Consider the following 15,009-nt stretch of genomic DNA (forward strand, 5'->3'; position numbering starts at 1 on the left):
CCCACAAGTACACCTGGCATCAGAACACCTTAGGCCGAAGGTAGAGAGGGGCAGAGCTGTACACTGATCACCATCTGGTGGTGAGCTGGTTTCGATGGTAAATGGACTTCTGCTTATATAGCGCTTTTCCACCTTAGTGGCACTCAAAGCGCTTTACAATGGCCTCTCATTCACCCATTCACACAAACATTCACACACCAGTGGCAGCAGCTGACATGCAAGGTGCTAGCCTGTCCACTGGGAGTGCACTGCTAGCCTGCTAGACACTGAATTTGGTGTTCAGTGTCTTGCCCAAGGACACTTCAACATGTGGACCAGCGTCTGGAGGAAGAGCCTGTCCGGAGAGATTTCAATTGCCACCTCCGGCGGAGCTTCTCAGGCATCCCTCTGGAGGTTGGGGACATCGAGCATGAGTGGTTGGTGTTCAAAGCCTCCATTGCTTAAGTTGCGGCTGGGAGCTGCGACCTGAGGGCCATAGGTACCTCAAGGGGCTGTAACCCTCGGACACGGTGGTCAGGGAAGCCGTCCGACTGAAGAAGGAGGCCTTCCGGGATATGTTAGCCAGGGGGACTTCAGAAGCAGTTACAGGGTATCGACTGGCCCGGAGGGCTGCGGCTTCAGCCGTGACCAAGGCAAAGCAGCGGGTGTGGGAGGAGTTGGGAGAAACCATGGAGAAGGACTTTCGGTCGGCACCAAGGTATTTCTGGAAGACAATCAGACACCTCATGAAGGGAAAGTGGGGGACCATCCAAGCTGTACACAGCAAGGATGGGACACTGCTGACCTCAACTGAGGAGGTTGTTGAGCTTTGGAAGGAGCACTTTGAGGAACTCCTGAACCCGACTAATCCACCCTCTATAATCTAGGCAGAGCTGGAAGATGATGGGGGGTCATTGTCAATTTCCCTGGAGGAGGTCACTGAGGTAGTCAGACAACTCCACAGTGGCAAAGCCCCAGGGACTGATGAGATCCATCCAGAAAAGGCGCTGGGTGTTGAGGGGCTGTCTTGGTTGACATGCGTGGAAGTCCGGGTCAGTGCCAAAGGAGTGGCAGACTGGGGTGGTGGTCCCAATATTCAAAAAAGGGGACCAGAGGGTGTGTGCCAATTATAGAGGCATCACATTACTCAGCCTCCCAGGGAAAGTGTACTCCAAGGTGCTGGGAAGGAGGGTCCGGCCGATAGTCGAACCTCAGATTGAAGAGGAACAATGCAGATTTCGTCCTGGTCGTGGAACCACCGACCAGCTCTTCACTCTCGCGAGGATCTTGGAGGGGGCTTGGGAGTTTGCCCAACCTGTCTACATGTGTTTTGTGGACTTGGAGAAGGCTTACGACCGGGTCCCTCGAGAGATCTTGTGGAGGGTTATGCGGGAGTATGGGGTGAGGGGGTCCCTACTTAGGGCGATCCAATCCCTGTACACCCAGAGTGAGAGCTGTGTCCTTGTCCTCGTCAGTAAGTCATCTTCCCGTCCAGTGGGGGTTGGCCTCCGCCAGGGCTGCGCTTTGTCACCAAACCTGTTTGTGATTTTCATGGACAGGATCGAGGTGTAGCCGTGGGGAGTTGGGTTTGCAGTTTGGTAAGCTGTGGATCGAGTCGCTGCTGTTTGCAGATGATGTGGTCTTGATGGCGTCATCTGCTTGCGACCTCCAGCACTCTCTGGATAGGTTTCGCAACTGCGTGTGAAGCGGCTGGGATGAGAATCAGCACTTCTAAATCTGAGGCCATGGTTCTTAGCAGGAAACCGGTGGTATGTCCGCTCAGAGTAGGAAATGAGTCCTTACCCCAAGTGAAGAGTGTTCAAGTGTCTGAGGGTCTTGTTCACGAGTGAAGAAACCATGGAGAGGGAGTTTGGCTGGAGAATCAGAGCAGCTGGTGCGAGAGTAATGAGAGGGAGAAATGGCTCTAGTTTACAGATTGCCTCATTAATGTTATCAAGTCCCCTATTAGCTTGGGGTTTAAATCCGAAATATTGCCAAATAGGTGCATTTGCTTTAGGAAACCCTCCGCCACTGTCTAGTGTAACCAACTCAAGCAGACATGCAACTCAAGACTTTTACTTTCACTCGCGAATGTTCTTTGTAAACTATTGTAAACATTTTTCAGCTTAACGTTTGTTTTCGCACCAAACGTTTGCAAACATAAGCAAACAGTCTGAAAGGTAGGCTAGTTTGGTGAACTAGACACTGGACTGAGGGAAATGTGAATTGTAGCCTATGAATGAATGAATGAATGAATGAATGGACGGACGGAGTAGGGGAGAACCGGGTCAAAAGTCGCACTTTTTGGTTTGATTCCATTTACTCCGAAATTAATAGAGATAGAGATTCCACATGTTATGACACACAACTTGCACATGTCCTTCACTATTATCAACTGTAATGTTCGTGCTAGGATATAAGAGCTTAACATAAATAGGGCGAGAACGGACCGAGTGCAATGCGACATTTGTCCCTGCCGAGCGGGACAGAAGTCTCATAGGAGAGGGGCAAACGTCGCACGGCTGCAAAATGTGTCCTATCTCTGTTTTTTGGGCATGTAATTCTCTTTACTTTCAACGAATGTATTATTATACATAATATCATGTTTGTATCAAAGTAATCAATGTTATAGGTTCAAAATCCATAGAAATAATGCGGGGTTAACAGCAATGTTTGGCGATAGGATAGCCTATGGGCAGGAAATTAATTTATTAGACGAATGGTTAGTCTGCACTAGTCATTTCCTTGTCTCGTTTCCACTTGAATATAACAGCCTATGAGCTGTCTTTCTTCCAGGAATTTAACAGCCTATCAGCTATCATCCTTTCAGGAAAGACCACCCCTAGTTGACCTCACTTATCCAGGTGCGCGCGGAGACCCTTACCAGTCAGTTGCCAGTGCGTTCGCTCGAAGTGAAATGTCAATTTATCACATCAAGTTGCGTCTGCTTCTCCACAACATTTAGGCTATAGGTAAGTGATAATCTGCATACAAAGTTGGTCAATAGCATTAGAAAGATCTTTAAGAGAGCTTTCATTTGACCTGTTCATTCTGCCCAAATGTCACTCGCGCACCCCTCTGGTTCTAAGCCATCACAATGCGACTTCTGTCCCTCTACGGGACGCGACTTCTGCCCCGCCACGGTCTCCTGTCATTTCTCCCTGGCTTGCAGGCACGACTTGATCGCACGAAACTTGAAACCTATGCTATCATGTAGCCAGCAGATGTGCTAAGAAAAGTGCATATGTTTGCAAACTAATTCAAGTGAACACAATTTTACAATCGAAAAATGCTTATGAGACCATTATTTTACTTACATGGGGCAAAAGTGGTTTTCCGTCGTTCTCTCTGTCAAATATGCTGCGATCACGCCCAAAATTGGAACGGAGCTCGTACACGGTAATATGCGCAGGCATGTTTAACCACGTGATTGCAGGTCCAGTCATTCTGGAGAAAATGGCAACGCGACTTTGGTCCCGCGCGACTTTTGACCCGGTTCTCCCCTACCGGAGCTTGAGATGCTTGATTAAGTTAGTTGTATGGTAACTCGAGGTTTTATCACCACCGCTCGGAACATTGACTTTGCAATTATTGCAAGCAACTGTCGAACTAGTCGGTATAGTTAGTGTGAAAAATCTCTGAATGGGTGATCCTTTGCCTCGCTCTATATTTGCTCCATGCATAGTTTGTTGTGTTTATCGCGCGGGGGTGAGCACGTTGCTTGCGCATGACGTCACATGCTGCACAAAGCATAGAAATGGATATAAGAAGAGGTTCCTATGGATCGGGCTCATTGCCACCGATATCCAATCTAGTTATTTATTCAATATCGGGGCCGATACCCGATCTAAATGTCAGATCGGTGCATCGCTATTGAACATTCCCAAGAGACTGGCCTTTGTTTCACGTCTTGCCAGCCTTCTCTAATGTGACGTCCTCCCTCTTGTCCTTGTTCTTCTTCATCTTCTTCTTCTTTTTCCTTGTCTTTCCCACAGTAGTAATTCTCCTCTCCTCTTCCTCCTCCTTCTCGCTCTGCCTCCTCCTCCTCTCCCTGCCTCCTACTCATCCCGCACCTCCTGCTCCTCCTCCTCCTCCTGTTTCCTAGAGCTTATGGAGATAGATGGGGGCGGTGAGAGTCATTAATGGCGTCTGAAAAGACGCTGGGATGATTCCACTGCTCGCCCGGTACTGATGAGCCGCATGACCGCCTCACACCCCCCAGCCCCCCCGCCAGCCCCCCTCCTGAATAAGTAAACCTGTCAGGTCTGATGCATGGGCCCCTGCTCGCCTCAATGCAAATCACAGAGCAACAACACTTTATCTCCCCCTGAAGAAGAGAGTGGAAGAACGTTGGAGAAGTTCCGATGATACTTCCCCCTTGCCCTCCTCCTCTCTCCCGTCATGGAGATGGTCTGATTAGAAACGACTGAGCCAGCGGGATTGTGCTACTGCTGCAGTTTTCCGTCGGCTGTTTGAGCTGCACCCCAACCCGGCAGCACATGGGCTTACCTCAGTTTGTTTGGTCAAATTGACCCCGAAGCAAGAAGGCTTTTCTGTGTTTTATCTAGTAAGCCTGCAGCGCCTTTGAAACATCAAACCACGGTGAGCGCTCAGCAGAGAGAGAAAAAACATCCAGGTGTTTGCGCTCATGCTTTTCTCCGAGTCATACTTTTTTAAGGGTGTGTGGTCGATGCCTTCAGAATCCCGATCCTCCACGCTCATTAAACAGAGATAATGCGCGTCCTCTGTGTGAGATTCAGTAGCAGATGATTTAGTAACCTCGTTAAATCTGCATTTAGATGTTTTTACCTCTATCTCTAAAGTCTGATTTATAGTCATCAGACAGCCTGACAGGCAGCCCTGTGATGACTCTTTCTGTGTCCTGATACTGTATCTTTCTGGCATGTTTTTCACTGGAAAACATAGTGACCCCCCCCCCCCCCTCCCCAACACACACACAAACACACTCCTCTCTATCTTTCTATACTCTATCTTTATCTTTCTTTCCTTCTGTCTTATTTTTACTTATGCCTTTTTTTTTTTTTTAAACATGTCTTATTTTTTACTTATGTCTTATTTTTAATCATGTCTTATTTTTACTTAATATGCAAAGTTGAGTTGGCACTGAGGCTAAGACATTCATTAATTTTGGATTACTGTATGCTTGCATTATCAAGACAATGAACTTGGAACTTGAAACTCACCTGTTAATCTACGCCTCTCATGGATAAATGCCCCTCCATCCCCACCCTCTGTGAGAATGTGTTTATGATGTGCTGGGGATATTAGTCAGGTCAGTGGCTAGCTGAGTAAAGCAGGCCACAGGCAGGACAGCTATATAAGTCCATCACAGACACTTTAACCTGGCTAGTACCTGGCTCCATTTATCTCCCTCCAGGGCCTCTTCCCTCTTCCTAACAGGCAGACTTCACTCAGCTGAATTACAGCCTCCATACTCGTTCCCAGTGTGCAAATTATACCCGAGTCCTTGGGGGAGCCCTCATTTTGACCGACGGGGGGGAATTTACCGACAAAAAAACAAAAATAAATCCACTGGCCACCAAGTAATGTTTAACTGTTTATCAATTCAAATCAAAATGCAAAAAACATCCATACACAGGTGCTGATCTACATTTATAGAGAGATTGAGATTTACATAGAGGAGGAGAATGAGGCAAAATACTCCTGGCTCTGGCCTACTATACGAGTGACAGGAGATTACAGTAATTACAATACAGCAGCTGCAGCAGTCACATTTTCCTGAGATTCTTCATTTTTCAACTTCTTTGTGAAAGATTGCTCAAGCTAAGTTGCTTTCTTTTCGACATAGGCTACTAAACTACCGAAGAAAAAACTATGGATGTATGAAGTAGGCTATGATGTAGGTTTAGGCTATCTATGTAACGTTAGTATGATGACCCGAGAATGCTCTTACACTTTGATATTGTTGCTATGGTAATGGTATCACGCCCCCCCTTCCGTCACGTCCTGCGTTCCGCATATTAGCGCCCCAGACATTTAAACATGGCGTCGTTGTTAACAATTATATCATATCCCAAACCAGATAAAAACAAATTTCTGGGCAAAGAGGAAAATAATGCCAAAAATAGCATTTATTCGGCTATCATATCAATATTTTAGAGACCCCCCAAAATTTCACAAACCATGTTTTCAGGGGAGCCATAGCCCCCTTAGCTCCCCCGTAATTCGCACCCTGCTCGTTCCTGACTCTGATCCAGCCCAAACACTACTAATGGGATTCAGTTAATGCCTCCCGATGTACGGTGCTAAGCCACCGGATGTCCTGGCCATCTCCTCTTGGCTTAAATGGCAGCAAAGCTACAACCCTCCTTCCTAGGGCTGGGTATTGATTCGAATTTCAAGAATCGATTCGATTCCGATTCACAAGGTTCAGAATCGATTATCACGATTCAATTCGATTCGATTCAATATCGATTCGGTTAGTGTTAGGGTGTTTTAACACCAGGGGTTTTATTCCGAAATTGATTGCGTTTCCCTCGTATTATGATTCATTTTGGCATGTGTGAACATAGAAACTGCGACCGGTTTCTCAACAAACCAACCGTGATGAGCCCACCTGGAGAGGGTGGTCTGGTCTGTGGTCTCCCACCTGGAGAGGGTGGTCTCGTCTCGATTCAAGCGTTCTCCTTTACGATTCAATTGTGGTCTGAAAGCATCTGGCCCTCAAAACGAAAGCTAGCCGGAAACCAACTCCTACGCTATCGCAAACATTTCCGTAGCCTACATGAGGACTCACTACTGTCGCAACCACAACACTGGTCAATCGCGTCCGTCACACATTATTTTCCTACCGAAACTACACATAGGTTCCTGCCCCTGTTACAACAACTCTTTTTATTATTATTATTATTATTATTTTTTTTTATACCTTTATTTAACCAGGTTAAAAAACTCATTGAGATTAAAATCTCTTTTACAAGAGAATGCTGGCCAAGAGTGGCAGCAACAGTTTCCTGAAAAAAAGACATAAACGTTACTATACACAACTAAACATAAAGGTTACGATACACAATGACAACAAAAAACAACAATAACAACCGCTACAACAATGACAACAAATGTTAACAAGACTAGCTCAAAGCGCAAAATCAGTAATAGTTCATATGACGATCAGTTAACAATTAGGCCTACAACTACCAATAGATTGGGTTTCTATAGCCTTTACAGCACTTTTGAATTCATTTAGAGTGATTCTGTCCTGGAGTTTAAGCGTGTTTTGTAAAGTGTTCCATGTTGAGGGGGCAGAGTACATAAAAGCCTTTTTCATCTCAGTCCGAACTCTAGGAACAGTCATTGTGATAGAGTCCTGGGATCAACTCTGTATTTTGCATGTACAGTATGCAGGCCTACACCCGAAAGTACCATAACCTACCCATGACTGCCAAGTTATGCAACACATCAACAGGCCTGCTACGGCTGGGTATCGATACTGATTTCCAAAAATGAATGAATCATTGAATGAATGAACTATTCATTCCTTCATTTATTCATTCATTCATTAAATGAAAGATCGATTTTGGGATTCATGAATCGATTCTGAATCATTTGATTCAGAATCGATTAATCAATTTTATTTTAACCCAGCCCTACTCCTTCCTCTTCCCCCCCCCTTTCCCCAGCTGGTATGCAGGGATTTGCTTCAGAGCCATTTGCATATTTGCAAAGTTATTTTTAACAGAATTATAAATTGAGGGGAGGGCATTTGGCAAAATACTTGCATACGCAAACAAAGAAAGACAAACAAACAGTCCAAACAGGCTTTACACAGTAAAGCCTTCGTTAGCTAGCGCCATACGAACAAAGCAGAGGGATTTGTGGTACGTGACTGGGGACCTGGAGGGACGACAGCGCACGGGTAACATCGAAGCGAGAGAGCCTTCCAAATTTAATTTCCCGCTTTAGCAGCTGCAGACGAGCTGGGCCCGCTGCTCAGCAAATTGCCTCTCCCTCCTTTAAAGACCCCAACCCCCCCTTTCTACGGTACCTCAGAGACATGTCAGTGGTGACAATGGCTCACTGCTGTTATTTTAGGTGCTGGCGTCCAAAGGTATTCGCTCCCCATCTGTGTGTAGTAAGCTGTTCTACTGCACAGTGCTGTGGTTCGGTACCGCTCATATGCGTTGAGCAATACAGATCTAAAAGCTCCTACAGGGGACAAACAGGTATTTATATTCTGGTAATGTCTGTCTACAGATAGTTAATGTTCTGCATTAGGTGCACCTTCTGTTATTAAGAGCTTAAATCATTCATTTCCATATTATTTTTTCGCCACTCGATTTCTCCTGAAGCGACGGGTAAAAGTCATTCAATTAAAATCGAGAGGTGAGAGTTACAACACTCGCACACGCACGCGCGCCATAGATACGCACACATGCACTGCTTTTCTAAATACATGCAGGCTTGTCCTCCCGCTGCCTTAAGAAGCTCATTTGATCACAGAGAGGAACGTGTGTGCTAGGAGCAAACGAGTGTGGGAAGAAGGATGAGTCTTAATGAGAGAAACCAGTGAAACGTGTCTAATGGCGACACCTCAAACCAAGGGGGGTTCTCCGTGCAGGCTGATAGGGTCCGCTGCTCCTCTCCTAAACCCCCCCCCCCTCCACGCCTGGGCATGGCACCGCACAACAACCAGCCCTCAGACACGAGGCAATTAAAAATGGAGATCTGCTTACACACCCAGAAACACACAGTTTGCTCCAGGAGGTGGCAGAGGGGAGGATGAGTGGAAGATGAAGACTGGGACAGGGAGACCAGGAGAGGTTGGTGGGGGGGGGGGAGGCAGGCAATCATGTAAAAGGCAAACTGTACAGCAGACAATATTTGTTTGTCAGCAGGAAATGGGCGAAAGTGGCGGACCAAGATTAGCTGACGCGTCTCCCGGAGAGAGGGTGCGTCTCGCTGCTTTATTGTGTGGGGAGCGTGGCGCTGGCGCGCGCTGATGTCTCAAGACACAGAAAAAAAAAGTTCTGCGCTCGTTGTTAAAGAAAACAGATGGGGGTGCGAGCCAAGCGGAGCGGGGGGAAGCAGGGTCTGGCAGTGAGTGGCTCTTTAACGCCTAACACCAGCGTGCCTCCTGCCAAACTTTAATGGGATCATTTAGCTGAGAAAGGGTCCTGGGAGGGAGCAAAGCGCGCACGGCCGTCTGGCCGTCTCGTCAGGGCCGCCCGCGCTGAGCTATGGCCACTGCACTGCAGTGGTGAGTGTGTGTGCGCGTGGGTGTGCGCGTGCGTGCGCGTTTGCGGAGGGGGTTGTTGAGGGGTATAAAATTGACTACAGTTTGATGAGGATGTGTGTGTGTGTGTGTGTGTGTGTGTGTGGACTGTAGTCCTATAGTACTTCAGTACTATAACCACATACATCCCCTGGGAGGTGGGGGGGGGGGCGGGGGGCGGGGGGGTAGATAGGCCCTCTCTGCCAACACAGAGGATGAAACCAAGGACGCACACTGCAGTCTGTTCGTAGGGAACATCCAACTCATGATGGAGAAAATGTCCTCATTTGGGGAGCAAATGGAACAAATGAAGTGGAACAAAAAAAATGATGTTGACCTCGGGACAATTTCATCTAGGGTCGTACGTTATTGTTGGTGTGTGCCTGTAGGCCAAACATCAGACTTGACAAGCTGAGAGTCCCCATGGCGCCGTGCGCACCATCCCGCCACCAATTCGTCTCACTTCAGCCCATCAGAGGTACCTGCCGCTGGGCTATTATCACCACGGGGCTAATTGTACCAAATGGACTCAGGTTCCCAGAGGGATTGGGCATGTTCACTTTCAGACCCAAACGTGGTCACTATTAGGTGTAATTTTCCCCCTGAAAGGAGACATTGAGCTAAAAGGATTCTAGGGATTTGGATGTATTACAGAATTTACATTAGTACCAGCGTCTGTTGTCACGAGGGCTGTTATTATCAGGCTGTTAACTTCGAAAGCTATTTTCGCTTGTTTAACCCGAGGACAAAGCTTTAGATTTGATCTCTCTTTCTTTCCCCCGCAGCCGGCTGCACGTTCGAGGAGGACGCGGACCCCAGCCTGTGTGAGTACAGACAGGGGCAGGAGGACGACTTTGACTGGCAGCTGATCAAAACCTACAGCTGGCCGCACAGCACCCCCGACCTTCTACGAGGTGAGCTCCAAACCCACCGGCGGCCCCAAGTCCAAACCTCACACAGCATCTGTTTCCTCACATGGGGGACCGTTCATGTTTTACCTCAGCCAATATTAGAATGGGAGGCGGCGCACTGTGAACATGCATTTACATCCTGTCGCTGTGGATCGTATTTGCGTAGGGCCCGTTTTTGTATGCCGCCGAGGAACCGAGGAGAAACAGGCCAAATATTTCACGGTCTTCAGGCTGGGTTCCAATCATCCCTGTAGCGACAGGTGGTCGGTCTCCCTGCATGGTGTCCTTTGGTGTTTTTCCACTATGTGAGTTTGCCATGTCTCCACAGGGGGGCCTCGCCTCATTCTGCACAGACATGCTACATGCAGATTTATTTTGAAGCTCAATTGTTAAGAAGACGCCGTGCGGCTCTGCTGCCTCGGCCTCTGAGAAACCGTCAAGGTGCGGGCGGCGGCGCATTATAATTATAGGATATTTGCCGGCGAAGGCAAACTGCGGTGTTTCATGGGGAAGGGAAGTAGGAAGGTGCCTGCAGATGTTCCGGGGCTGCATAATTCATCTGCTCTTATCAAACGCATGTTCCGCTGGTTCGGCCGCGCCACTCCGGAGCCTGATTGGCTGGGTTCCTGGGATGTGGCTCGGGTCACTGCTGATTACACTTCCTGGTGCTCCTCAGGCCCCGGCAGAACTACAGTAACATCCTCTTCATCTGCTGCTCCAGTGTGGGTCCTCAGAGCACACTAACACAGGCTTGAAAAGGTGCACTTTAAAGGGGACCTATTATTATGAAAAACTCACTTTTTTAGTGATTATGCACATTTCTGAATCAGAGGTTAGAGGCGTGCTAGAATGCTTAATCTGAGTGCTATTTTCTGCAAAAAATATTCAAGGATGTGTTTTGGGGACCCCAGATACCCTATATTAACTTCTGAAAAAGAGCATAATAGGGGACCTTGTTGTGTGTGTCACAGACCGTCTGTCTTTCTAGAGAGAATATTCAGCTATTCACGATGCAGCTCTCATATGTGCATATGCTTTACCTTGTTCAACGCAAAATACATTGAAACAAGGAGTATCCCTTTAAGAGTTGAGATCAATTTAGTATAGATCTAGAACTGGACAGGAAATTGGAATCCCCCTCCCCCTCAATTCAACACATGGACGTGCAGTATGCTTCACTGTACAGTAGAGGCTTTAGCATAGAAATGAGTTTTTTGTTGCTTCTGCAAACGCTCAACCTATAACTTTTCTAAGGCGTCTAAATTCCTTCAGAGCTGTTAAAGAGACTCCAATTGAGACAACAGCTTAGTTTATTGGGCACCAGCGGCTCGATAGTATTGATTTGCACCCAGAGACCACCGGAATACCAATGACACAGAGGGACTGCGACTACAGAGACACTATACTGCGGCTACAGTTCTGGCATCACTGTCCTGTCTCTCCTCTCCTCTCCTCTCCTCTCCTCTCCTCTCCTCTCCTCTCCTCTCCTCTCCTCTCCTCTCCTCTCCTCTCCTCTCCTCTCCTCTCCTCTCCTCTCCTCTCCTCTCCTCTCCTCTCCTCTCCTCTCCTCTGCCTCTGCCTTCCTCTCCTCTCCTCTCCTCTCCTCTCCTCTCCTCTCCTCTCCTCTCCTCTCCTCTCCTCTCCTCTCCTCTCCTCTCCTCTCCCTCTGCCTTCCTCTCCTCTCCTCTCCTCTCCTCTCCTCTCCTCTCCTCTCCTCTCCTCTCCTCTCCTCTCCTCTCCTCTCCTCTCCTCTCCTCTCCTCTCCTCTCCTCTCCTCTCCTCTCCTCTGCCTCCTCTCCTCTCCTCTCCTCCCCTTCCTCCGCTCCACTCCCCGCTGTAGGATGCAGGTCCTCCAAAACGGACAGACAGCTGGGTCACACTTTACAATAAGGGTCACAAAGAACATGAGTTAACTGTTAACTGCTTATTTAGGGTTAGGTTAGGTTGCTAATGTTAATTAATACCTAAGTTAAGGTTAGGGTTAGGTGAGTTAACCTTAGTTAACATAAATAACATTAGTAAATGGTTAATAGAGACATAAATTAACTGTTACTTAATGCTTAATACTGCATTAACTAATGCATGTTAATGTACCCTTATTGTAAGGTGTTACCGAAAGCTGTGAGAGCGAATGTCGGAATCTAACAGCTGTGCTTCCTGTGGATGATGGCGTGGATGAGGGTGCTCTTACGGATGTAACGGCAAACACTTTCAGGCTCTCTGGGTCTTGAGAAAGCTTTCCCAGTGTTATAGTCCAGGCATTTTATGAGACAAAAGGGGTCAATATGGAAAAAATTGCAACAGAAATTATTTCAACTGTTTTAGTCTCATATATATGTTCTTTATAACATATCAAAAGTCCCACAAAATCCCAGTGGTGTAAAGTAATGAAAAATGCTGATAAAGGTATATGACAAATATCACAATTTACAATTTTCGCCTAGTAAAAAAAATGATTTATGCAAGTTTTCTTATCTGATGTCCACACAACACTGTCCCCAATCAACCAGAAACTATATAGGATGCATCACAGTGCATATACAGAAATATATGTTTTAATGCTATTGGCATTTAGTGAAGAGAAAAGGGGGGAATCTCACACATATTGCAACAGAAAATCTGACGTGTATTAATCAAATAGCTCAAACTCAAACTGCTTGGAGCCCTGGAGAGTCTAGAACCCTGGAGAACAGTCTACAGTCCTGTAGAGAACAGTAGAACCCTGGAGAGGACAGTCTACAACCCCGGAGAACAGTCTACAGCCCTGTAGAGAACAGTAGAACCCTGGAGAGGACAGTCTGAGTCATAGAACCGTCCATAGCTGAGCAGCCAGGTGCTAGAGGGTCCACTTCAGATACTAGTGGGAGAAAATCACACAGGTGTGTGTGCACACACACACACACACACACACACACACACACGTGTGTGTGTGTGTGTGTGTGTATGTATGTGTGTGTGTGTGTGTGTGTGTGTGTATGTGTGTGTGTGTGTGTGTGTGTGTGTGCGCACGCACCTGTGTGATTTTCTCCCACTGGTATCTGAAGTGGACCCTCTAGCACCTGGCTGCTCAGCTATGGACGGTTCTATCACTCAGACTGTCCTTTCCAGGGTTCTACTGTTCTCTACAGGGTTGTTGACTGTCCTCTCTAGGGTTCTACTGTTCTCTACAGGGCTGTAGACTGTTCTCCGGGGTTTTAGACTGTCCTCTCCAGGGTTCTACAGGCGTCAATGGGAATTGATGTCATCCCCTATTTAAGCATTTTCAATACTTTCCACCACTGGGATTTTGGTGGACTTTTGATATGTTATAAAGAACATATTTATGAGACAAAAACTGTTGAAACCATTTCTGTTGCAATTTGTTCAAGGTTATGTCCTAAAATGCCTGGACTATTATGGCTCGGTTGGTTACGAACCCAAACACACGACTCAGAGACAGGAGAAAAATATGAATGTCCGCAGGGCTTTAATAAATAACAATTCAGCAACAAGTCCAATAATCCATATTCGCAGTGAAAGTTCAGAAAAGGGGTCTATAGATCAGCAAAGTCCAATAATCTAAAATCCAAAAAGGGGTTGAGCAATTCAAGGTATTGATCCAGGGGAATTTCCTCCTACAGGGATTATTAAAGTTCATCTCTATCTTGGCAGGCAAGCAACGGCTTTGTGGACCGAGTCTGGGGAGAAAAATGGAAAACAACCGGATAAGTCAATAGAATCACACACGAAACAAGCACTACTGATATGGACAGCAATCAAAGTAGGCTAAATGGCTGGGTACTCGCCACAGGAGCACTATGGGAAGATGACCGACGGACGAGTTGACCAGGTCCTTGTAGGATGGGTGATTGGAACCAGATGCGTAGAGCCGTGCCCTAAGCGCATTCACCAATTAACATGAACGCCTTCACCAGCACGGAGCGTGTGTTGAGCGCTGGGGAGCTCGGGTGGGACTCCGGGGATGAGGAGCGGGAACGCGGCCCCGCCCTGGTGGTGGAAGGTGGGAACTCCGGGGAGCCCGAGCACCGGAGTCCCGTGCTGAGGCGGCTCACTTTATCGCACGCAGGGACGCCTGGTCGATATCGGCCCTGCCACCGATCCCACTGAGGCGTTAACATGGTACTTATGCCCAGCTAAATCACACCGAGAAGTACATACCTACCCTACAGTAACGAGTATCTGTGGCAAACGTTCCTCATGGATTTTAGTCAGCAGGGCTTCATTTGGGCGCCGCGCCCTCTCTCCCCCTCTGCTACGAGCGTGGGGTGTCTCCTGCACCCCGCACGGCTTTGATGATCTGTGCTCTCAGAGCACAAAAAAAAACATGAACTAGTGGTTCTGAAACGGCTCTTTGCATTTAAATGGCACATTAGCTGAGTGATTCCTCCCCCATTTCCAACGGGATTTCTCGTTCTCATTTGCATAGGTTTTCCAGGGGCACAGACTGGGACTTTTTGTCTCTGCACTCCCTACTGTATGAAGGAAACATTGGGCCCTGGTCTTTCCAGGCACTAATAATACCTTTGTTTACCATCCAGACAGGGAACTCGTTAGCTTTGATAATGGGATTATCGAAGTCATTAGGAGAGGGTGATGTTTGCATCTATCTTCATGTTTAGCAGTGCTTAAATCTTACAATAAATTATATCAGCAGAAGGAAATCGCACAAAACGTGATGGTACTTTTACAGGTCAGTGTGGTGGACTTGGGGCCCAGGGGGTTGAGGTGGGAGGATACTTCACAGCAGAGGGAAGCCCGTTGTTCTTATCAGACTTTGGGTGCCAAGACATACGTACTGGACCCTAGGTCTGTGTACATCTTGACTGGTTGAATAAGTCCTTATTCTAAATGGGGGATGTTAACCAG

At 47.3% G+C, this 15,009-nt stretch overlaps 1 protein-coding gene across 1 annotated transcript in view; it reads left to right on the forward strand.

Moving 5' to 3' along the window:
• The window catches only part of LOC311322978 (receptor-type tyrosine-protein phosphatase U-like), a gene marked incomplete at both ends in the record, with an annotated part of 178,953 nt that overhangs the window by 48,560 nt on the left and 115,384 nt on the right, over positions 1–15,009 (forward strand). Inside the window, 1 exon segment of the mRNA XM_084455098.1 lies at positions 10,018–10,146. Within this exon segment, the coding sequence (XP_084311224.1) occupies positions 10,018–10,146 (129 nt within the window).

Source organism: Borostomias antarcticus (genome assembly GCF_949987555.1).
Source record: "Borostomias antarcticus genome assembly, chromosome: 21".
In the NCBI taxonomy this organism is placed as follows: Eukaryota; Metazoa; Chordata; class Actinopteri; order Stomiiformes; family Stomiidae; genus Borostomias; species Borostomias antarcticus.